This window comes from Amblyomma mixtum, chromosome 8 (genome assembly GCF_055824585.1).
Source record: "Amblyomma mixtum isolate Tamu chromosome 8, ASM5582458v1, whole genome shotgun sequence".
Classification (NCBI taxonomy): domain Eukaryota; kingdom Metazoa; phylum Arthropoda; class Arachnida; order Ixodida; family Ixodidae; genus Amblyomma; species Amblyomma mixtum.
In genome coordinates this window covers 57508082-57533772 of record NC_143019.1, presented here as the reverse complement: position 1 = coordinate 57533772, position 25691 = coordinate 57508082, and the positions used below count along the sequence as shown (strand labels likewise).

Below are 25691 nucleotides of genomic sequence, written 5' to 3'. Positions count from 1 at the left end.
CGGATCGCTGACGTATACGTCGATGTTTATGGCGTTCGCTGCAAGCTGTGATTAATAATCGAAAGTAGCACTTTTTGCAAGATGCTCCGCATCCGCTGCAAAAGCACTGTGCTTGTGGGCTTAGTGGCGTAAAAACGTCCCGCACAGCTTTTTTCGGAAGCGCAGAAGCAATGATTTATGGAGAAACTATTTGCGAGCTGCCGCCGCGCGGAGCAACACAAAATGGCGGGCGGTAGTGTGCGCTGCTTTCTGCGTTGGTGACTGTTGCTCGTGATGCGGTGTATTTTTCATTGCGGTAGACGCCTTGTGTCGTGACGCGATGCGCCTAGTTTAACGCAAACATGAAGAAGATCGTCCTGAGGCCCGTCGAAGGCGGACAAAAGACAGTGGAGCTTAATATCGGCAAAACCATCATTGGCCGGGGACCGCTTCTCGAAGTAAGTCGCCGATCGCGCCTGACTGTTCGTTTCTCAACTGCGCTGCGCGCTGCTGGTGTAGTACAGATTTGCGCCAAGCTTCGATCGTGGAACTTTCAATCTGCTAAGTTCTCGCAGTTGCATGCAACCCGATACGCCTGAGCGTTTCTGGAGACCCCTGTAAAACAGCCCAGATCCATTACGGCGGCGTCCCCAAATTTTTAGTGTATTTTTTTTTATGTGCATAGTTCTTCCTTCACGGCAACAGTGTGGCGGGTGACTGACCGGACAGGCAGGGCTGAAACAACGCGTCTTGAGTTGAGCCGTTCCTTCGACACACTGTGGTTTGTGGTGCAGCGCGGTTTTTCGCTGGTCCGATCGAGTATTGGACGGGTTCGCTATCGCCCAGGCCTCGAACGTTGGGATAAGGTGCTTCGGACACGCGTGGAATTCCCGACGCTCGACTTGCCTGTTTACTTGACCCCGACGAAACCGGCGTTTTAAACTCGCATCGCGTATGCGGTGCACGTATGGTTCGTGATGACTTAACAGGATAAGTCTCTTTAGAACCTTCGGAAAAAAAGACAAGTAAATATTGGGAAAGCATGCAGGGATGTCTAAAACATAGCCGACATCCACCGACTATGCGCGGTGTGTAGAAAAGGCTGATTCCTTCCCTGCTAAGCACCTGTTACGAACATGCAACCGAAAGTTTACACCGATCACAGTTTTAAATAGCGATATTCCGCTAGCGGATGTTTCGGTGTCTCGATAATTACTTAAACTGATCACTTCAGAGGCAGAGGCTTGCCTGAAAACTGCCCCACCTTCGATCTGCATGATAACTTCCATATCACTCCCTTATCACCTTTTTCTAATATTTTCATACAGTGCAGCGACAAGAAGGTTTCCAGAAACCATGCTGTCTTGGAAGTCACACAAGAGGGCGAAGTCTTTCTCACACCTGTGAGTCTTTTGTGCTCACATTCAAGTTGCATACTGTTGTGTGGAACGAGTAAGCGTAGGCTGCTTACCATCCTGCTGCTTGTTTGAGTGAATGCATGCAAGCTGAGGCCTTTTGTTGGTTTGTGAAGCGTATTGGCAATGATTGTGATGCTCTGTTGCCATTTCTAAGGAGAAGAAAAAAAAACCTACTATGTTTTATTGCTCAATAAAAAGAAGGCACCAGTGCTGCTGAAAGCATTCTGCATCCATTAACGTCACATATTAGATGTTTTCTATGTTGTAACAGGTTGCTGAATAGGGCTGATTTATTGCTGGCTATAATGTTTGTGATGTTGGAAGCATAAGTTGAGAATGTTTTGAGTAAGTGATGCTTGATTTGTTTTGTAATTGTACCCGGAAATCGCACCTCAAGCTTATTAAACATGTGTCTGCCCGGCTGTTTGTAACAGCAGTTATTTCATATGCACAATGCCTCCTGTAAATGGTACTCTTAGTCTCAACACTCGCCAAGCTACATTCAACAAGATTTTGACTTAATTTGCTGCAAAAGCTGAAAGCCCATGATCCTAAGCTGTATACATTGCTCATGTGCAACTTTGCATGCTTTAATTTAAAGTGCTATTAGAGTTATGGAGCTGCGCTGAAAATGGGGCTACAATAGGATGAGCCCATTTGAGGCAGCTTGACAGTCTAAGCGTGTGAAGGCATGTCTGATACATTTTCTATTTTTCTGTGTAGATAAAATAATGAGTAGAACAGATAGCTGGGTGAGGTGGTTATGATCTATTGTACAAACAGCACAGAAAGACTAGGAATGAAACGGAAAGCTGTGTTCTTTCTACACTGTGTTTACCATGATAAAATGAGGTTCAGAGAGTCATTACTGGGCTCACTACATACACAAAGGCAAAAAGTTTATTTCCTATAGTTGCAAAGCTAAATCAGCAAAAAGTTTATTTCCTATAGTTGCAAAGCTAAATCACTAGAGGAGAACACGGATTAGTCTTTATAGAACCCAGCATGGGACTAACTGCAATGTGAGCACCTATCACAGTAGCATTATGAGGCCATCATCTCGTGTGCAAATCAGTTGTTGCAAGTAATTTTGTCTTGTACTCAAGGTGTCTTTCTGGCATTAGAAACCTGCGGAATTACAGGTTTAGACTTGGCATCTTCTAGTTTGCTCCGACTAGAAAGCCCTTACTCTTTGATAAACCTTCTCTGAACGAACACCTTTCTGTTTCCAGACCCATGTCAACCCTTGCTTTTTCCAAGCACAAGGCAAAGGGCCGTCGAAAGTCATGAAAAAGGACAAACAACAGCTGCTGCAGTCTGGTGACTCCATAGCGCTGCTGCCAAATAGTTACAAGTACATTGTGGAAGTAACCAACTCATCATCATCTTCATCCATGTACGTCATGCTTGAGCAGTTTTGTTTCCTTTTCAGGCATTTTTTTGTCGAGATAGTAGTTGCTGGTTCAATACATTCGTAAAGTGCACGACAGCAGAGTCAAACTGTTTCATTACATACATGCTGTATGACTGTCATTTGCTGTGATTGTATCATCAGGCTTACAGTGATTATCAATTTCCATTTAGCTCAGGGTTTAGCTCAAGTTTGTTCTAAGAGTACTTAGGGCAAGCACCTAATGGTCTATGTAGCTTGTCTGTTAAATTATTTCTTTATTTCCTCCTTAATGTGAACCTTAGTGACCAGGAGCTGTTTGTTTGTTTGTTTGTTTGTTTGTTTGTTTGTTTGTTTGTTTGTTTGTTTGTTTGTTTGTTTGTTTGTTTGTCATTCTCTCTTGCTGTGTGCTCTTTGTTTGAAAAGGGAAGAAAGCAATGAGGTGCATCATGTAAATCTGGCATTCTATTAATTTGTGGGGTACTGGGATGGCAAATTATATTGGCCTTTTAGCTAATAGTGAAGTTTGTCAGTGCATAAAGGTGTTATGAAACCACCTGAATATTGCTATAGACACAATTTTTATGCATTACAGTGTACTAGCACCCTTTTCTTCACAAGTCTAAAGTCTACCCATGTTTTCTTGATGTGTGTAGTTATGTTTGAAGCTTATTTGTCACTCGATATTTTGCACAGAAAAATGACATGGAAGTAAGGTAGGGTATCATATTTTTTCATTTGAGCGGCGTCCCATGTTTTGCTTGAAGTACTCATCCCTCTCTTGTGTGGCGCTGCATTTACAGATCAGCAGACCTGAAAGAGTCTAGGCCTGCCGACGATGCTGACAACAAGGACAGCATTGGTGAGACAGTTATTCACCGGGGCTTGCTTGAATCACACTGCTGGAACAAGAGAAATGCAATTTTTCAGTTTGACTATTAGAAGAGACCGAGCGCAAAAGCCACCCATCAAGTGTATTTATGCATGGAGTCATTTGAGCCTCCGTCGGTGCACTTTTTTTTGTTGTTGCAATTTGTTAATATGGACGTTGGGAAAGAAAGAAAGAATGCAGGGGCAATAAATAAGTGGTCATCTGTGATTCGGTATCTCACTCGGTTGGAGAAGAGGACTGGATGGGGAGATGGAACCGAAGTGCGAAGGCAGCAAACTCATAGTATTTCCTTGTTATTTTCTGTCATTGTCAAAGAGCATTAAAGAACACTGACTAGAAAAAGTAAGCAAAGCAGAACTACTGTTCTTGTTCGGCTCTTTCCTTGTGCATGTGTTCTTTCAGGCAGTTTGACCGTGAAACTGTAAACACTTGTCCAGTTTACCGTCTTGCTTAGCCTGTTCGCAGTGTTAATGCTACCGACTGCGTTTTGTTACATTTGAGCACTGGTCATCAGTGTGGTAGGATTAAAGGGGCTGTGAAACACTGCCTGGGGGAATACCGGCTATACTTCAGGTGGGTTCTTTATGTCACACAGATGCTGACTTAAAAAGAATTACAGGAATCGATGCACAGGAACTGGAGTTATTCAGTGAAGAAATTTCAAAATACAAGCAAACAAAACGCTGCCCTCAACTCGATTTTGGCGGGGCTTCCCACTCCTATTTCACTCTCCCAATGACGGCACCTGGCGCAACCAATCAAAACAGCCAGCCAGAGCACGTCGCGGAAGTTTGTACTCCATGGTTGCCTGCTCTCTGTAACTCGTTCTTGCTGAGACTGGCAGCATTGTTTCCATGCCAGAGCGCCCCTGGTGGTGTATTTTTATTTTACTTGCTTTGCAGGGCTTTTATCTAAGACAAGCAAGTTGTTTTTTTTGATCTAATATAAAACGCAGACAGGTGACAAAATGTGTCTCTATTTATTCACACAATTTGCAGTATATTTACTGTTTGTCCAGTCATCAAGCTCGCGCCAGGTGATGTCATATCCGCTGCTAAAAACCCGCCACTGTGTGGCGACACCATCAGAGCCATGAACTTGTTTTTGGGAGGACATTAAAATATTAAAAAACGGAATGTACGCGGTATTACCGACGCTAATAGCACCATTATAACTCACTGTATGCAATAAACAGGCAAAACAGTTAACTAAGATTGTGTTTCTGGGCCCCTTTAAGGGGGGATGTGGGGATCAGATCGCAAAAATTGCAAAAGAAGCTGATTTTTGAAAAGTACACTTTTCGGCATCTCCAACAATGTTTCTGTGTTGTACTGAAATTACTGAAATATTTCTCAAGAAAAAAAAACTTTAAGCGCTTCAAATAAAGGTATTTGTCGGCATCTACACATAGACAGTGTGTGCTAGCTTAGAACTTTCAGGCCTGTTTTCTCAAAAGTTTGCTTTGAGCTTAATACCTTGCTTGTGGAAAGCGTAGCACAGCAATGGGTGCATGGATTTTTACCCTGTTTGTTTTGTTGTGATCTCTGCAATGTGTTCTGTGTCAAGACAGTCTCAGATTTACCATTCAGGCTCTTATGTTTTTATTACATGGTAATTAGAGCGTGGTACATTCGAGACATAAAAGATGGTGCATATTGTGTCCTTCAAAAAAAAAACAGAGCAGAGAAATTTTTTTAAAAAATATAAGAGTCTTGATTTGCACCACACTTCTTAGTAAATATTAAAAGCATTTACAGACCTGTAGCCTCTTTTTTTGTCATGCTAGGCTTTCCACAAGCAAGCAACATGGGGACAACATATAAACAATGTTAAAAGGGAACCTACTGAAGCTGTCATTGTGAAACTTTACATCTGATTGTGTGATGCTGTTTTAAGCCAGTCTGCCAGATTTCATCACTCTAAGTCGAAAAATAGAAAAGTTGCCATCGATCTCCTCATCCCCCCTTAAATGCTCGTTGAATTCTGCAGCCGAGAAGCCGGCGACAGCAGTCATTCCATCTGAGGAGGCGAAGAAGAACGGGAGCGCCGAGGAGAACCACCACGTGACGACATCCGGCACCACCAAGACCGAAAACGGGGACCGGGGAAGCTCGAAAGAGGCTAGCCCCGAGGCCGTCTCCAAAGCGCCACCAGCGGCGGCGGTGCGGAAGGGTGCGGGCAGTGCCGCTGCCAAGGCGAGCGACGATGGCGAGAGCAAGGCCGCGTCTGGGGGCACGAGGACGCTGCCACGTTGGCTGCTGGACAGTGCAGCCAAGTCTTCATCAGCGCCAACCAGCGGCAGAGCCAAGGCCTCGAGTGTACAGAAAGGGAAGCAGGCCACCTCCGGTGAGTGGATAGCCTGGTGTGGGAGCAAGCTAGACCCTTATACCCGTGCCACACGGACAGACTTAATGCCATTAAGTGCTTACTGCCTTAAGTTTTAATGGCATTCGTGCGCTGCCACACGCATAAATTTAATGGCATTAGCCTTACTGCCATTCGCGACCTACTGAGTTCGCCACAACTCATTCGCCCGTGCAATGCGTACTCTCGTTCCCATTCCACACGCAGAAAAGCATGCAGCTTTGTTAGTAACAACTACCTAACCAGTAGGAAATGGTTAATTCTTAACTTTCAGTCAGTTGAGGCATCTATACTGCATTTTCGATGCGAAGAGCGCCATTTTAAACACCCTTATTGACAGGTACTTTCGACTTATGTGCTGACATGCGAGTTTATGCCTACTTTTTCGACTTGTAAAGCAGGAACAGCCGTATTTTCTGGAAAATCGTTTTTACATTACATTTGAACAACATTCCCGATATATTGTGCTCATTAAGAATGTTTATATTCAGATGAAACTTTTAACTACGTTGCAAGCGTTATCGCCATCGTCACTTCCGATAATGGCATTAAATGTGGACATGTAGCACCAACTCCGGAAATAATGGCATTAACAAACTTAAGGCCTTAAGCATTTAGTGCCATTTCTTGTGCGCGTGTGGCACAGGTATAAGTCTGGTAGTGCTCACTAAGTCGACGTGCCGGCTTCAATCCGCTCAGATCGGTTTTGCACCCACCGCCATCTGGAGGTGGAAGCTGTGTGACGTCAGGTGACCGGTTGAAATTTATCTGGAGCCCTCCACAGTGGCATCTTGTTGAACTCCACATACCATTCCATGTCGTACCATCTTCCCTGGAATAATGATTGTAAGCGAATGTTACAAAACTAGTGCTGGGAATTCTCAGAATTAGCATTTACACTTTCAAAAAGCAGAAATGGGTGGCTGTGCTAGATTTAGAGGCAGCGGAAGTTGCCATGCTTTAAACTAACGTGATCTGAGATGGTAGCGGCGTTTGCCTCCCCTTCCTTTTTTTGTGTGTACCAAGAGAATGCACGCAGTTTAATCCATGCCCATACTCTGTGGACACATCCAGAATACAGGCCTTATACTGTGCTAGACGCCGACTGTCGTCAGATTTTGAAGGCGTTCGTTATAAAGCGTGCGCCTTATGGGGCAAGTTTATTCATTTATTTTATTTATACTTATACCTCAAATCCTCCGTTGTTGGACACTAAATGGGGGGTGCAGCGGTTTTAGTAAATTGCTGGTCATAATTATGCAATGGCAGTTGTGAAACATGACTTCATGTGTGCAAGAATAAAAGGAGCAGCCTCGGTTTTGGCAGCCTTGATGCCATAGGAAGCATAAGAGGGTTCTCCACAGCTTCCACCCTCGCCGTTCGATGACGTTCCACGTCACACCAGCGGTAACTCAGGACGTGCTACGTCCTCCGCTTATGAACGTGGGTGGCGCTGATGAACACTCTCAAGGCTAGGTCACTTGTAAACATAAATACCCCCGAAAGCAGAAGATCTGACAGCCATCGCCGTAGCTCAGTTGGTAGAGCATCGGACGCGTAATTGGAGGTCGTGGGTTCGGTTCCCACCGACGGCATGTGGTTTTTTTTTTTCTTTTGCCTTTGTAATCAATTATCTTTAAGTGATAACACATTCAGTATTATTCTCCATTGATCAACACCACAAGTAAATAAATAAAAAAAATTCCCCCTGAGTCCCTTGGTTTCTGTGGCTGTTGGCTTCTCTCGTATGTATAACGAGCCCCTCATTCCCCTTCCCTTGTCTGGTTAATATGTATGTATATATATATATATATATATATATATATATATATATATATATATATAATAGCACACGTTGCATCACTAAATGCAACGGGTGAAATGCTTCTCTCGGCTACGCAGCTTGCCTGTTCGTGTAGCAATTCAACATATGACGTGCCATTTAATGGTCCCTATTTTCTGGGAATGTGTTGGGATGCAGTACTTGCTTGATTCAGTCAGAATTAAAAATCTGCATCGTCTGCAGTGACAGAGAGCCAGATCAAGCAGCATACACAGCAGTGGTTCTGATCCATCTCACTTCCTCTGGGTAAGCGACCACTCTGAAGTGGAAGTGGCAGCAAACTTTTTAGGGTAGACATTCCTGAAGAATCATCGCGGTGATTGCTGCTTGTTTGGCTTTTTGTCGCAGCAGATGATGCACATTTTCAGTCATTTCTGGTTGAATCGGGCAAGTAGCTTGTTATTTAGAAAAGAGGGGCGATTAAATGCCACGTCATGTGTTAAATTATAGCATGAATGCAGCAGTTTACACGTCGCATTTAGCAATACAACACGTGTTGTCATTACAAAATTGGAAGGGTGTAGATACGCCTGCTTGTCGCGGCTTGTATGATTTTTGTACAGTTCTCACTTTTTGCTACCTTCTTTTTGTTCTTTTAAAACGGAACACATTTGAGTTTGTAGCCTTGTACCCCTTTCATTGCCTTTGTTTCACCTGATTGGTAGATCCCAGCGATGGTAGCTACATGACGTTGTTTGATCCCTATTCGCTATTTTACATATGCCCGCAAGTCGCTATGATTGCATGACAAGATAGTTCAGGAGGAGGAATTTTTTTTTTCAGTTGGACGCAACAAGCAGTCACAGTTGCTGTTCGGCGTTTTTACATCCACGTTTTTCCCACTGTTAAAGGCACGCTGAGGACAAATCCATCCAAATTTTGGTCTTGACGAAAATTGGTCCCGTGGTTCTTTCTGGCTACGTTGATGTTTGTGTGGCAGCAAATTCACACTCATGATGTCAAGACTGAAAAGGCCTCTGTGATCACTGCAGCGAATTAAATGGCAGTGTAGCCCGGCCTCAGTGATACGTGCGAAAAAACTGTCTCGACTTATTGCAGTTTGCTTGCGAAATTGGCTGGCAGTGATGGCGACACCTGTATTTAATATTTTGGCCTTGTGACATTGCAGTTTCAGTGGTTGCTGTTACACTAGAGCCAGTATTTGCACCTTAGGCTCTTGCCTGTGTGTGGGGAAGGACAGGGCTCCTTGTTGAGCAATTGAAACATTATGAAACTGTGTATTTGTTCTTCTTTGTGTAATACAGGACTCTGCACGAGGAGAACTGAAGCCAGATGATTAAGTTTGATGTAGTTCTTTTCCTCATTTTTGAAAGCGACAGAGCAGTGGCCCCTGATGTCAGTTGTGGAACCCTGTGTATACAGTGGAACCTCGTTATGACAGAACGAAGTAATGGATATAGTGAAAGAATGGCGGTTTCCCTCTGAAGTTCAGTCAACACAGGCTATAACGTAGCTATGGCTAGGACGAAGCAATTACCAGGCCCCTTCAACATCGTTACAGCGTGGTTCAACTGTACCTGATATTTTGGAACTGAGGGCTCTGACTGGTGCGAAACTTGCTGGTCAACAAATTGTCATGCCACCTGTAGCAGTCGAAGTGAACTACTGAGGGCTCCTTTTGGAAAAATCTAGGTGTCTGTTGTTGGTGATGCCATAGCCCATTGGTGGGTCTGTGTGCTAGCTTGAAAAAAATGGCCACAGGGAGCACCTGCACTTCGTTTTGCAAATAGTGCGATTACAAATTTTTTTAAGCATGAAATGCTTTTAGCTCCCGTTGTCGGCAGTGTGGTGACGTCACGCCGAGACCGACAGCCAACATCCGGGCTCTGAAACGAGAACATCCGGGCACCGTACGAGATTGGACGAGACTCTCTAAGCCCTCCTACGCGACCGGCATGCAAGCGCCGGTTGGTCTCCAAACGAGTCGCAAAAAATAACTGCTGCCAGTGCCTTCTCAATGTTTATCAAGATATCAATCGAGCTGTGCGTTTGTAATGCACGGAATTATAATTTCCGATTTCTAATAACGCGTGCAAAAAGCACATAAATGCCACGATACACTTCGTTGTCATACGTGATCTCTTAGGGGCTTCGCACAGGGGCCCAGGGGAGAAGCGCAGCATTCAAAGGGCAAGGCATCGCGCCCAACGGCCCTTCCTTTACCCTGTACAGTGCGTTTCGGGTGTCCACCGAGATGACATTAGGCCCGTAAACATTTCATGCTTACTCTACTCTTGGTTACTGGAGAGGCATAGATTTTTTATATAGCACTGCATTTTTGTTACAGTAGTTGATAAAGTATTCTCCTTAAAGTGTTACCCCCTCACCTGTGTTTTTTTCTTTTTTTTATTCCTTTTATTTTTTCTTAGAACCGACGAGCCCCAGAAAGGGCGCAAAGGAACCAGCAGCCAAGGCCCGCGGAAGGCAAGCCAAGGTTTCCGAGAGTGAGCCAGAGAATGAGCCCGAGGACCAGTCGGAGGACGAGGGTAGCGAGGAGGAGTCTGAGGAAGAGTACAAGCCCAAGAAGAAGAAGAAGCAGGAAGAAGAACGGCGCCCTACTGCCCCAGCTCGCGATCGGAAGGGTGGTCGATCCTCGAGGCAAAACCGGGGACTCATGCAGAAGATCTCCTTGGGTGAGTGTATTGCCTCGGCAAGGAGGAAGCGCACTCAGAACAATTCCTCGTGATTGCTCCTCTCTCAGCGCCTTCGCAACATTGGTCCGTGTGGTCAAACCAAATTAAACGAACCCAGGTAGAGCGAATTGGGCTTATATCAAACAGCCCCGCCGCAGTGGCTCAGTGGTTATGGTGCTTGGCTGCTGTCCCGAAAGACACGCGTTCGATCCCGGCCGTGGCGGTCGAATTTCGATGAAGGCGAAATTCTAGAGGCGCGTGTACCTTGCGATGTCAGTACACGTTAAAGAACTCTAGGTGGTCAAAATTCCCTGAGCCCTTCACTACGGCGTCCCTCGCCGCCTGAGTCGCTTTGGGATGTTAAACACCATAAACCAATAAACCAACCTTATATCAAACACTCGAAGCTGTTTTATCATTGTTCATGTGGACTACGCTTTCTGTAACGAACTGCACAGTGGATATACCGAAATGTGAGCGCAAGCAATTTCATCATCATCATCATCAGCCATACTACGCCCACTGCAGGGCAAAGGCCTCTTCCATGTCTCTCCAATTAACCTGTCCTTCACCAGTTGCGGCCACCGTATTCCCGCAAATTTCTGAATCTCACCCGCCCACTTAACACTCTGCCGCCCACTGCTACGTTTGCCTTCTCTTGGAATCCACTCCGTTACCCTTAAGGACCAGCGGTTATCTTGCCTTCGCATTACATGCCCTGTGCCAGCCACTTCTTCCTCTTGATTACGTGCCCGCCCTTTAGTACTGTATACGCCTCATCTGTCCTCTTAACCAATGTTGCACTGTGTGTTCAAAGAAGCCCAACCAATAAATGCTGTCAGCATGGCCAGCTGCCGGCATTAGAGAAATCCGCAAAAAAATTTCTTTCTTCCTGTGGAGGCCTTGTGTTTCAAACTGAGGCCAAGCATATAACAGCTGGAAATAAGTGACTGATGTTGGCTGCATCTGAGAATTTTCCTGTTCTTCATGGACTAGAAGGTTGCTGTATTGTTTCGTGCTTTTGAGCATGGTAGTGTTAGTAATGTATGATCATGTGATGCCTCTCTTGTGAGCACCGCAGGTCCTACTCCAGACTGGTGTGAAGATTAAAGTTTTTTTAAAGCTACAAAAGCCGATTCACTGCTGAAGCCTTCACCTTGATGAAATAAATAAATATTGCCATGACACGGATTCGAACCCGCAGCAGCTTGAACAGATCAGCTTTGCTGGCCATTGCTCGAGAGCACTATGCTATCACCGCAGCCAATCACGGCTAGTGTTAAACTGCAACACAATCTCGCACTGTGCTTGCACATTGTTGTCTTCATCAACTTTCATCTGCGACGCGAACGGATCAGGTTGGCTTATAACCTTGATCAGAGCTTTAACCTGACTCTAATAAGCCAATAAGGCTAAACACATGCTTTCACACGTCTGCTCGGTTTAACTGCGTTCAAACCCTACCACCTCTCTCTCTCTCTCTCTCTTTGTCTCTCTCTCTCTCTCCCCCGTGTGTGTGTGTTTTACATTTGTTCTTCGTGGTTTTCACCTGCAGATGATTTCATCGCGAGTGACGACGATGAGTGGGACAACAGCTCCGATGAATGGAAGCCGAAGAAGCGGCGAAGACAGGCGGACGACTCCGGCAGTGACTGGGAAGAGGAGAACCGCCGGACCAAGAAGACTGCTGTGCGCTACGCTGCATCAGACAGTGAGTCCGCCAGTGACTGGGAGCGTTCAAGCCGCAGGAAGAAGGTGGGTGGCCGCAGTGTCTTTCGCCAAGTATTGGGACCAAACAATGGCGGGGGGCTTGTACACTTTGAATCTGGTGTCTGTCCTCTATGGCATGTTATGCAAGAAGTCCTTAATTCCTCGAGTGCGTCACTGATTGTTCTCCCACAACATGCATATATGACAACTACAACCAACGATGACAGCAATGTAAACTCTAGGGCAGTGGTTCTCAACCATGAGTGTGTTGGGGACCCCTTGTGGGCTGCCCCGAGTGATTTGGTGACCGAGGTTGAGAGGGGGGGGGGGGGGGGGGGGGGTAAATATTTGCAATGTGAAAGGGACACTGTTTATTGATTCACATACAGTCAAATCCACTTATAACAATACTGAAGTGCCATGGAAATACCATAGTTATAACCAATAATTGTTATAACAGGGTTGTGCCGAAAATACCATAGAACACATGCAAAAGCTGACGGTGCCGCAACTGACCATTGTTATATCCGATATATTGTTATAACCGGTATTGTTATAAGTGGGTTTGACTGTACATGAAATGGACATTATTCATTGGCACGCACAAGTACCGCATCAGAACGGCCCCCTTACTTTGCTTTTGCTAGCTCGTCAATTCGTGGTATGGTTGCTTAAACATATAGGTGAATGTCTGCACCGATGTTCGGCCAGTTGCGATACTTGCTTTTCAAGCAAGCAAGTCTTGATAATCCATTTTCATGTGCATATGTTGTCGATAATTATAACAGCAATCTTGCAACCTTTTCGCAGAGTAGGGGAAACATTTAAGCTGTCCCCTAACTAATCGTATAAGAGGTCCATAGCGCGAACTCTGCCTTTATTGCAACATTTTCTCGAGGCTCCATCAGCTCATTTTCAGCATCAACGCTTTCACGAGTAAAGCCAGTTACCGATGCCCATACAGGGGTCACAAGTCTTGTCTAGAGCAGACTCTGTGAGGTAACTCATTAGGTGACACCTGAGTGTTCCCAAGTGTGTCATCACTGTCTCTTGGTAAGCTGTGAATACTGTTCCAGGTCTTTTAAAGTTGGTCAGTTATTTAAATGGAGAATAGTCATCTCTTCCCACCGGCTCAGCCAATCTTGAAGTTTCTTGGAGAAGCCCCTCACTTTGTAACTGTTTTATACATTACTGCAGTGCAACCCCTTGCGTTCTGGAGTTTAGGCGATTGAGCTGCTCAAACATGTCACACAGATGGGCATGCTTAGTGAGGAAGGTAGGGTCTTTGAAAGTCTCTCCCAGCCCCCTGTCCTCTGGTAGAAAAATGCTCACTTCCTTCTGGAGCTCAGAAAACCTAGCTAGCACTCTTCTGCATGGCAGCCAATGCATCTCCATGCTTGTGTTTGAGCTCTTCACAAAGCACTTTGAAAAGTTGACTGGCCATGGACCTTGCTTTGGGGTTGTTCACAACTTTGGCAGCATGCTGCTTCACACTTGGTAGTTTTTGCCTCGGTTCCTTTGATGCCAAAGCCTCCCTGTGAAACATGACCGAACTTTTCACTTGCTTGACAAAGCCTAGCAAACCTGCCAATCTGCCAGCTTGCGTGGGTACCATCAGTGCACATTCCCACACACATATCCAAACTAAAGAAGAATGGCCTGAGGGGCGAGTTGGTGCATGATGGAATGAATGGCGGCACAACAAGGACACTAACAAGGGGACACCACATGCGCACACTACCGACTGTTTATTGCATGGAAAGGTGGCATATTTAAACATACAGCTCAGGCATGACACTCATCGCATTATCGCTCCAAACCCAACACGGGGAAAAAAGCAGCAACATCAGGATGACAGACAAGAAACCTTTAACCTCTGCATAAAAAACTAAAAGATTCTGATAACAGAACTTAGAGGAGGCCATCTCATAGCAAAAGCAGAGTAAAACATGAGAAGCAAAAGCAGTCAAAAAGAAATTACAATCGTAGCAAAGGCAGAGTCAAACGCATTAAGCAAAAGCAGTCAGAACCCGAAAAAACAACAAAACGGAAAAGACAAGAACAGTAACAAAATTAACAACCCGCCTAAACAAACAACAGATGGCCGCTAGAAATGCAGGGCTGAAAAGATGCACAGTACAACAAAAAGATGCAAAGATGTGCTGTGCATCTTTTCAGCCCTGCATTTCTAGCGGCCGTCTGTTGCTTGTTTAGGCAGGTTGTTAATTTTGTTACCGTTTTTGTCTTTTCCGTTTTGTTGTTTTTTCGGGTTCTGACTGCTTTTGCTTAATGCGTTTGACTCTGCCTTTGCTACGATTGTAATTTCTTTTTGACTGCTTTTGCTTCTCATGTTTTACTCTGCTTTTGCTATGAGATGGCCTCCTCTAAGTTCTGTTATCAGAATCTTTTAGTTTTTTATGCAGAGGTTAAAGGTTTCTTGTCTGTTATCCTGATGTTGTTTTTTTCCACGTGTTGGGTTTGGAGCGATAATGCGATGAGTGTCATGCCTGAGCTGTATGTTTAAATATGCCACCTTTCCATGCAGTAAACAGTTGGTAGTGTGCACATGTGGTGTCCCCTCTCTCTTGTTAGTGTCCTTGTTGCACCACCGTTCATTTCATATCGCAACTAAGTCCGTGCAGAACAAAAAAACTGCTAATAGCATTGAAGAAGTCTTGACTTTCCACTGTCGTTTCAAACTGGGTACACAAAAGCAACTCTTGGGTGTTGACCATGTTATCAATGAAACATGCAAACCCAATGAGCTATGCACTACCATACGCGTCACAGCTCTCATCCACGGCAAGAGAAAACTTCCCTGTGGACTTCAGTTATTGAGTTATTTGATTTTGCACATCAGACGCCATTTCTCTTACTGTTTGTGCAACCAAATGATTTTAGCATGGTATTTTTTCACATGTTCTCGCATGCTTATTTCCAATGACAGAGCCGGCAGCTTACTTCATGCAGGATATGATCAGTGTCTCAGAGATGTCGTGAGATTTCATCAGTTTGGCTACGTGATAGCTAATGATGTAGCTTGCTTTTACTATCGCTTAAGAGCAGAAACAGGTCTTTTATAGTAAAATTTATGCAGAGGCTTGGGTCAGAAGTGCCAAAATGAAATAATGCGGTCTGCAGGCTCATTGACAGCGGCGTGCGGCGTAGGTGCCGATTATGTGTAAAGCACTAAGGCAGTGAAGTGGATTAGCAAAGTGTAATTTTACAGTTATGCACCTGTGAAAGTGCCTGCTGTCACGATCACAGCATGTGGAAAGCCAGCAGACATGCTTCTGTCAGTTGACGAATAAAGCATTGGTGGCCTTGTTATAAAACTGTCTAATAGTGTGATCTTAGTTTGTTTGGGTATCCAGTTTCTGAGACATCACTTCGAAGAAGTCAATGTCCCTGATAGGCTGCATGCTTTGGGCAAAGGTGGCGGGCAATTGGCACGAGGGAACTTTGTGCAAACACTTCACCGCACAAAATGCATTGCCATTGATTTCGGCAAACCTGAACTTTAGGAAACTAATCTTTGTACTCTCGTAACTTCGATATTGTGGCGACACTCAGCGTGTGTCATGCCAGCTGTTAGCGTGTCATGATCATCAACACAAACCTTGTCAACACTTGGCAAGAGGAAGGGTTCTCACTGTGTGCCACCTCGCATAGCACTGCGAAAGGTGTGACACTCTGTGGACTCTACTGTCGAATTCAACGCGGGCACAATGCACGGTGAGCGCTCACGCTTTGTAGGTCCCTGTTTGAGAACCACTGGTAGGACCTTTTGATGGAAGCTTGCAAAGATGTGTAGTTTGGTCGAAATTGCGCCATTCCCATCAGTGCAGCATGTTGGTGGATCAACTGAATCTGTTGCAGTGTCACTCTCGTGGCCTTTGCTGAGTGTTGCTAGCTATGTTCTCTAGGCATAAAAGCGATTATGACAGGATGCAGTGGTGCATTGCTATACTTACATTCTTCTTGGAATGTTTGCATTAAAGCATTGCGTTTTCTTGCAACATAGAACGGGAGGAAGGGGGCAATGTTGGAAAGCAGCAGTTTTAAAGAAGGCACCTTTTATTGCATTTTTGGGAGCTCCTGCTTTCTGTCAGGTTGTCTTCACTGGAGCTTGAGAATGTTTACCTTTTCTTTCTTAATAACGTCGCACAACGTGTGAAAGCTGTCAACCTTTGCCACTTCTGTTTTGGTTGTTAGTGTTCTGGCGTTGGAAATGTTTGCTTGCTGTTCTTCTTTTCTTGCTCAGCCTGCAACGAGGACACGGAACAGGCGGAAGAGGTCGACCTCGGAAAGCGGCAGCTCCGAGGAGAGTGAAGAGACGCCTGTCAGGAGGGGCCAGAGGCGCCAGCCTGCGAAGCGGCCCACCTGCAAATATGGCAAGAAGTGTTTCAGGTCAGCACCCACACGGTCCAGTGCAGTCACCGGCTTTCTTTCTCTCTCTCTCTCTCTCTCTCCTCTACGTAGAGGCATTAAGGGTGCTCTGAACTTGGGACATTGTTATGCATGCGAGGCTGATCTTCAGATTTCATGCTTTCGTTTGGCGCCAAAACAGAAAAGCGTGAACAGATTTTTTTGTAGCAAGAGGGAATGAAAAAGTGTCACCTAGAAGAGTACCGTATTTACTCGCATATAGGTCGACCACGAATATAGGTCGACCCCTATACATTGGGCTCACCGAGAAATAAAAAAAAAAACATTCGAATATAAGTCGACCCATATCTTTTGAAAAACATGCACATACGACGTAGGACAAGCACTCACTTCATCTGACTCTAATCTCTGAAAAGCGAGAAAATATACAGAAACCTAGGCATGCGCAGAAAGAAACCTGATGTGCAATCAACAGAACCATTCATGGAATCTCATCTTTAAAAAGATTCACAGATGTATCGCTGACACAACTTTTTCCTCTTTTTCTTATGTGGTACGCCTCCAAAACCTCCCGTGCTTTACTATTGCCGCTCCTGCCCAGAACGCCAAAATATACTGCTTCCTAAGCTGTCTACCACGATAAGACCACAGAAATGAGCGAAAAAGCAATGCGGGTACACACAGCAGTTCACTGTGTGCACCCGCATGATGAAGACCTGTGTCACGAATATAGGTCGAGGCTCTTTGGTCACGAATATAGGCCGATAACTAATTATGGGCAACATTTCTGGAAGAAAAAGGTTGACCTATATGCGAGTAAATACGGTACCATGAGTAGATGAAGCGCACAAAAGACAGCACACAGACAAAGAATAACAGGAGACAGGCGCTTCTCATGTTATCGTGGTTTACTATAAGAGTAACAGTTTATGCCAGCTTATGAACGAGAACCTTGTGTTGCACGCTGAGTTCTGTAGAGAGTTCAAGTTGAAGTGATAAAAAAAAAGGGCAGGAGATAAAAGGCTAAGTATGTGTGAGTGCATGCTTGCGTGTGTATGTGCAAGAGAGAGGGAGTGTGTGTGTGACTAACTCATTGAAGCCACACACCTTTCAAAGCCAGTACACAGCACACAAGCCACCAAGAGCAGCCACCAAGAGCATGCGGCATGTTTGGTGCGTGATGAATGCGCTCTTTGGGCCTGGTCGGTAACATTTCATTGGAGTTTCAACGTGCCCTCTGTGATGGCCAACAATTTTAACTGCATTTTCCGTTAATTTTCCCGGGGTGCAGAAAAAATGCACAGCACGTGAAGCAGTTTAGTCACCCCAAGGACTCTGACTACGAGGGCTCCTCGGCTGACGAGGAAGAGTCCAAAGACGAGGAAGAAGCAAAGGACCACACCGATGACAGCGAAGCGGAGAGTGACAGCGACCGTGGCAAGAAAGCCTCCAAGCGACCCGCTGCTACTGCTGCCAGCAAAAAGCGCACCAAGCCACTGCAGGAAGAGAGCGACCACGACGAGAGCGGAGATGAGGACGACAGACCAATGTGCCGATACGGGAAGGAGTGCTTCAGGTTAGAGGGGCCTTGCTTGTCGCACGAAAAAGGACAGATCAAACCTTATTTGTTACACGAGCAAGTAAGAACAACATGGTATGGCATGGTGCGTACAAGTAGCTACTACCCTTGGACTGGTTTGGTTTGGTTTATGGGGTTTAACGTCCCAAAGCGACTAAGGCTATGAGAGACGCCGTAGTGGAGGGCTCTGGAAATTTCGACCACCTGGGGTTCTTTAACGTGCACTGACATCGCGCAGTACACGGGCCTCTAGAATTTCTCCTCCAAAGAAATTCAACCGCCGCGGCCGGGATAGAACCCGCGTCTTTCGGGCCAGCAGCCGAGCACCGTAACCACTGAGCCACCGCGGCGGCATGAACAAAAGATGCACCTTTCGTCGTAACCCTTGGACTGAACTGAACCTTGTAAACCTACTGGCCTACCCACGCTTACTTTAAGGACAACGTACTGGAGGCTTAATTATGTCTGCATAATTTGTGACTGGTTGAGTTGTAAATAAATTTTTGCTTTGGTTTGAAATTGGAAGTAGTGAAATTTAATCTTAGTTTCCATAACCATTGTCTTACTCAACTTATTGTGTGAAATTGTTACTTTAAGGGGGGACCCTGGTCTTGAAAAAAAATTTTATTAATCTAGATATAGTAATGAAATTTTCAGGCCACATGTATTTTTGTATGCTGATTTTAAATATGTCATTTAATTTTGTGTAAAACAATTCGTTGAGCACTTGTGCAATTTTTATGCAAGTCTTTTGGAGAGAGCATATAAGAAAATTTGCTGCAGGAAACTCGCTGAAATGCATGCCATTGGGCTCTCTGGACACCAAGGAATGCAATAAGGGTAAAATTATCATCCTGGCTGTCATAGAATTTGAGTTACAGGGTACTAAAGCTGCCACTTCACAAACAGGAGTACACACTTTTCTTCTCATTTCTGAAGCGACAACTTCAAAACTCTATAACTAAAGTTCTATCATAGGCAGGAAGACAATTTCACCCTTATTGTATTCCTTGGTGTCAAGAGAACCCAATGGCATACATTTCAGCGAGTTTCCCACAGCAAATTTTCTTCAAAACTCTCCGCAGAATACTTGCATAAAAAGTGCATAAGTGCTCAAGAAATTGTTTTACATGAAATTAAATGACATATTTAGAATCAGCACACAAAAATACATATTCCCTGAAGATTTTGTAACTGTGACTTCATTAATAAAAATTTTTTTTTCAAGACCAGTGTCCCCCCTTAAGGACAACGTACTGGAGGCTTAATTATGTCTGCATAATTTGTGACTGGTTGAATTGTAAATAAATCTTTGCTTTGGTTTGAAATTGGTAGTGAAATTTAATCTTAGTTTCATAACCATTGTCTTACCCAACTTATTGTGTGAAATTGTTACTTTAAGCATACTACCTTTCCTAAAGCAGTATTGAGTGGAAGTTGCACTCACCTTTCATTGCTGCGATCCATTGCATTGCGGAACTGTAGGCCTGTACTTCAGAATTGTTTGTTGTCTTATTTCGTAGCGTAGCTCTTACTGTGAACCAGTAGTTGGTGATTGAGAATTTGTTGTGTTCTCGTTGTATACCGCTCTTACTGGTCTAGTACTTTTGTTTCTTACACCTGCGGTAACTCTCTGCGAACTGACTTATAAAAACCACATCAAGTCAAGTGAGAGGCCGAAGGTTTTGTGCATGACTCAGAACAGTGTGCAAGCACAGCACAAATCAGTAGCATAAAAGCATGAACAAAAGATGCACCTTTCGTCGTAAATATAAAAAAAAAAACTTTGCATGGTGCACATGTGCGTCGTGTTGGCTAAGGTTCTTGTGCAACGTCCTAGCATTCTATGTTGAGAGTTTGGTGCGCGGCCTCGAAAGGCGAGGCAAAATAGAGAGACGAAAAACACAGTCTTGCAGAGCCCGAATTTCATCTCAATACTTGTTTGGAGCGGATTGGAAGCTACAAGAAGGAGGCAGTGGCTTGCATACCTGCACGGTTGGTTCGTCGAAAAGTGGAAACACCAAAGTGCTTTTATGCCATGCAATGTCAGTGCCTGTTCAGGAACTATAGGCCGTCAAAATTAATCCAAAGCCATCCACTGCAGCATCTCTCAGAGCCCATGTGCGGCTCTTGGAAGTTAACTCTCATACCATATTGGACCATACCATATTCACGTAATGTTCTTTGCTTTTGCTCTCATCATCATCAGCCTTACTATACCCACTGCAGGGCAAAGGCCTCTCCCCCATGTCTCTCCAATTAACCGTGTCCTTTGCCAGTCGCAGCCACCGTATCCCCACAAACTTCTCAATCTCATCCGCCCACCTAACTCTCTGGCGCCCCCTGCTACGTTTGCCTTCTCTTGGAATCCACTCCGTTACCCTTGAGGCCCAGCGGCTATTAAGGGGGACAAGGGTCTTAAAACTGACCTTTTTATTTGTGGCTAGAATCTGATGACATTTTGCATACAGATGTGTTTTTCTCTTCTTATTTCAAAAATGTAGTCATAATTGAGCTGGTGTTCTTAGATCAAGAGTTACCTATCTTAAATTCTAGAGAGTAATTAGGTAATTTCTTACGCAGATTTAATGGTCAATGCCAATGCTAATGAACAGAACAAACAAACAGTGGAGACACAGCAAAAGAGCTGCCTCTACATCACTACAATAAAAAATCGACCACAGTTGCCAAAGACAATAAAAACCGCACATGCTGGAAGCCGCCATGCACCAAGCGGTTTGGCAAGTGATTTGGGGAAGCGGCGGTGGGTTGACCAGAAGGCTTTCGCCAAGCACACTTTAAAATTTCTAAAGTGTCTTCCGTAATTTTTTTGCCTTCGTATTACATGCGCTGCCTAAGCCCATTTCTTCCTCTTGATTTCGATCAGGATGTCAATAACCCGCTTTTGTTCCCTCACCCACTCCACCCCCTTCCGATCTCTTAAGGTTACACCTATCATTTTTCTTTCCATAGCTCGCTGCATTGTCCTTAACTTGTGCTGAACCCTCTTTGTTAGCCTCCACATTTCTGCCCCATAGGTGAGTACCGGTAAGATACAGCTGTTGTATAATTGTTCAACCAAGTATATAGTCCCATGTGCTAGTCTTTGGAGGCAACACGTGTCGCTACCTTTTCTTGAATCGGGACGGATGTCCATATTTGAACTGAGGTTTTGTCATATCTGAGATAAGGTTGTGTGGAAAGTCTGTAGTTATTGACTTTTGTAAATTTCATTCAGGGCGTTAAGGTAAAAGGGTCTGTTATTGTAGCGCAGTTCTGGGCCATTGGACAACACTTCAGCACACAGGGGTTGGGTAACTGGCTGAATGCAAAGAGCGCCTGGACAGTTGTGCTGAATTTGGTGTTTCTTCGTTTCGCAGAAAAAACGCCCAACACTTGAAGAACTTCAGGCACCCCGCAACAGGCAAGAAGAAGGAGTCCCCAAAGCAGACAAGCAAGAAGGGTAAGTGCAGAAAGTTTCTGCCATCACATTGAGCTGGCTGCTATTTTGAAAGCGGTGGCAAGGATTTTGAAGGCAGCGGCTTATCAGATTCCCACTAGTGATGATGTGCGAAATCATGAAGTGAATCTGAATCAGTAGTAGTAGTAGTATGAAACTATATTCCGCAAAATGGGACGGAATCTGAATCAACTTTTTTTTTTTCCTTCATTGTAATGCATTGTCTGTTCTCTGACGGCTTATACCATTTTTGAGCTACGGAATTGGTGTCGTTTCCTATAAGTGGCATTTTTCCAAGGTGATCCATTCAGCTTTTGTGGCTGTTACATGACAAAAACTAACGTTGTTCACAGTTGACAATAGTGCTGATAGGAGTAGTGCCATGTGAAAAATTGTCGATCCTTCAGCATGTCCTGTTGGTCGCTATCTGCTCAGTGTTGCTCTGGTCTCTCCCCGCAGTGTCGGCAGGCCGCCCCCTTACTGGGCTTGCCACTAGCTGGGCTTGCCACTAGTTGTCAGCGTTCTTTGTAAAGTCCACCTTTCTTTATTTATCCTCACATGTCTCAGATATCTTCTGAAATGCCTTTAGTTTTTACAGGAACAAAACGAGCTGGAAAATAAATCTCTGCGCCAGCGGATACTAATCATTACTGTGTCGTGCAGTATACTCCGCATCGACTTGAAAACTACTGGCAATACCATTTTTTTAAACGGCTCTGTATAACGTAACTGTCCTGGAGCCTAACTGTCTTAGAGTTAAACCTTCTGCGGTGTCTATGCCTACATTTTGGAGGACAGATGCCATTAATAATTCACTGCCACCTTCGGAGCTCTGTTCTAAGATCTGGCCGGCAACCCGTAGCCCATAAACTGGGTTCAACTCCTCTTCAACCGTAGAGTTGTGCCAGAACACAAAACCCTTTTGCCTTTACCAGCAAAACCGCGGAGGAAGGTGAAAGGATCATCGGAAGAAGAGGAAGAAGACGAGAGAGGGGAACAGTCGGGCGACGAGTATGAGTGGAAGGACGACGAGGACGGCAACAACGACAGCAACGAAGAGGACGGCAGCGAACAACAAAAGAAGGCAACCCCTGCCAAGCGAAAACGCACAGCAGAGCGTGCAGCCTCCGCTGCAGCCGATGGCTGAGTGCCCCCTGGTGGTGACTGGAGTGCCCCCTGGTGGTGTGCAAGTGCGTGTGTGTGCGTGTGTGTGTGTCCCACCATGGTGTTTAGTAGCTGTGCAGTGCCCCCATCCCCCACCCCCAATTGCAAAGGCGTCTCGTTTCTTCCCTCACACAAGCCCCGTCGTGACGGTTCACGCTTCTGCAGTGGTGTAATGTGCAGTCTTTCCCTCTTGCTGCCTACCTTTCCCAGTTCTTGTTGAACCCCCACTTTGCGAAGTGACTGAGAAAGTGTCTTGTGCAGTTGGTTAACCCCCCTGCTAAAAGTCGAAACCATGCAAGCTGTGACATTGTTCCCATCTGTCCGTCATTGCTTCCTGTGTCATTTTCATTGTTCATTGCCCTGCTTGTACCATAGCTGCACATTTAGTTTTTTTTTATCCGAAATTGAAATGAGTGTGTGACTTGTTTCATTTTCTTTAACTGGCTGTGTCATTGTTTGCTTCCATATTGGCACCGATAATGATGTGCGATGACAAAAGGTGCCACTGTGGTCGTTCAGGATGGTCCACAGTGAGCTGAGGATGAGCCCGGACTGCGAGGCTCCTGCACGAACATTTGGTAGTGCACTCTTTAATCGCCGGCTTATCCGGAGGTTGCTTAGTAGTGGACAGAGAGATTCACTCTTTGGTATTCAAGCTGGGCATTGGGCTTGCGAAATCTTAACAACCTCATTCTAGAAAGCTTTCTTGAATCTTGGCAAGTAAAGCAGGAAAGGGGCCTGCCTGACTCTCTGGATTGAGCTTAAGCTTGCACAGGTTAATTTAGTTTATACAGGTTAACATATTCCAGTATCACCCACCCTTCCCTGTCTTATTTTTTTTAAGGGGGGACACTACCCATAAATAAAGAGTGGACTTTTCAACTGCTTGCTCAATTTTGATAAACTTATGGGGCTGGTTTATATCACTGCTGGGACCATCTCTGCCAAATTTTATTATTCGGCAGGGGGACTTTCTTGAACATTGAAGTGCAAAAAAAAAAAGTGGGGTGATTTTCAATCTTGTGGGTCCATATTTGTCATTTCCTGTTTCTTCACTGAATTGTCAGCTTAGGAAAACTGTTGTCACAAAATTACTGGGTAGTATTAGTTCTGTAGCAGGCAGGAAGAACACAACTCTGCATTCAGTTAGTCTGTTTTTTCCTTTTTTTAATACTAAAGAATGAGCTTAACAAAACGGTTGAAATGAAAAACCAGTGTCGTTTATATACGGCAGCATTCTTTTAAAATGTGGCAAAACTAAGCAAAATAATTCTCTAGTTATATGTGCTCTGGACATTCCTGAAGCCACATAATGCGAAAAATTGGGAAAATTCCACTTATTTCCCGAACGATAGTTTTCGTTAGCAAGCTTAGTCATCCTTGTCATAAAGGTTGCATGACGGGCTTCATGCTTATTCTAGAATGATGAAATTTGGCAGAGATAGTCTCAGCGGTGATATAAACTAGCCTTGCAAGTTTCGCAAGCGGTTCAAAAGTTCACTCTTTAGGGCAGTGTCCCGCCTTAAAGCTGATGTCTGAGAGGCTTTCTCAGTGGTTCTTGGCATTGTCTAGTGAGAGGAGGATTGATGGGGTCATCTGGGCTTTGAAATGTGAATATTCATGGGGTAGGCAAGATGCATAAATCGTAGTGACTTGTTCACTCTGATAGAAGGCGAAAGATCTGAGATTTGTTTTCTTTTTTCGTGTTCTTTGAAGCTATCGTTTCTTCAGAAAACGTTGCTCTAATGCAATTTAAAGAGCAACCACAGTGTTTTCTATGTTTAACATTTTGTTTGGATTGCGTTACATTCCTTAGAGTCCTCTATGTTTACACTACTTTGTTTTTTTAATACTTGGTAAAATATTTTTGGGGCGAAAACCGAAACTTGGCTGCATGGTCAAAGGCAATGCAGCGACGTCACAAATATTTTGGAAAAATTCACATATGCTTGTTGAATTGCTAAAGTAGCAGCTGGAAGCAATGGCTCCATTCGTGGAATTCCCGAAGCGACCAAATGCGTGTCCATCTATTTTTGTTCCACAAACGCGCAGTAGGTACTAATGAGCTAGTAATATGTGTGATGTTGTACAGTGTTGCCCATAGAAATCACGAGAACTGATGCCACGAAAATGGTCAGCTTTAAAAGTTATTTGGGTCAGAACAAAATGTCATATGGCTGTGTTATTTGGCAGAAACTATCATGACAGAGGGGAGCCTACGGTAGAAATTTTGTTAAATTATGTGCGCTTCCAAAAATTCCTGGAGTTTTTTTGATGGTGCCATATTTTAGCGAACATTGTCAGACTGTCCCTAAAGCAAAAACAAGCCCACAGTGGGTGGCCTTGGACTACAAGTCAGTAGCAGAAAGCGTACAAATCTTGCAAGCTGCTTTCTAAGGACATTTCTTTCTTCCTTTATTGCTTTGCTTTTCTTTTTACTTTTTTCATACTGAAGACGTGAATTATATAAATTTGCATGCTGTTCAGACTTTTAGATCATTATAGGCAGTCAAAGCTTCGCTTTTGGTGATTCATTTCAGTTTTGTTCTTAGCTCATTGTTGTCAGCTTCGCATATTTTGTGAGCAGAATTAGGTGTTAAAAGTTATGAGTGTAATGTAATGTAATGATTGTAAGAATGCAATTTTGAGGCAGCAATTGTTGGGCTGTATATGCTGAGTGCCAGTCTTTTTAAGTTTCCTCAAAGGGAATCACATTTCGCCGTATATTAAGTGTAAATAAGTTGCAAGCTAACACTTAAAGGTGCACTGAAGAGGAATCTGAACTTGTCTTTTTGCCGCGGGAACTCGATCTACACGTTCCGAGCATTCTTAGAAACTTCGATTTATTG

At 44.5% G+C, this 25691-nt stretch overlaps 1 protein-coding gene across 2 annotated transcripts; it reads left to right on the top strand.

Moving 5' to 3' along the window:
* The first annotated feature begins 132 nt into the window (after window positions 1-132).
* Window positions 133-25691, top strand: LOC149332572 (uncharacterized). Of its 2 annotated transcripts, XM_089558213.1 has the most exons (11): window positions 136-437; window positions 1308-1382; window positions 2630-2793; window positions 3591-3649; window positions 5669-6025; window positions 10277-10540; window positions 12096-12295; window positions 16515-16660; window positions 17931-18215; window positions 21599-21681; window positions 22614-25690. In XM_089558213.1, exons 1-11 carry the CDS (start codon window positions 342-344, stop codon window positions 22823-22825), a joined length of 1941 nt encoding a protein of 646 aa, XP_089414339.1. In that variant the 5' UTR covers window positions 136-341; the 3' UTR covers window positions 22826-25690. The 2 variants fall into 2 exon arrangements, with proteins under 2 accessions (XP_089414340.1, XP_089414339.1); XM_089558214.1 differs by lacking the exon at window positions 17931-18215 and having other exon boundaries at window positions 133-437; window positions 22614-25691.

Bases quoted from the DNA above. Each gene is read 5' to 3' on its own strand.
- LOC149332572 (XM_089558213.1), top strand. From the start codon at position 342: ATGAAGAAGATCGTCCTGAGGCCCGTCGAAGGCGGACAAAAGACAGTG. The intron at 2,794-3,590 runs GTACGTCATGCT...CTGCATTTACAG, and splicing joins TCATCATCATCTTCATCCAT to ATCAGCAGACCTGAAAGAGT. The intron at 18,216-21,598 runs GTTAGAGGGGCC...TTCGTTTCGCAG, and splicing joins TACGGGAAGGAGTGCTTCAG to AAAAAACGCCCAACACTTGA.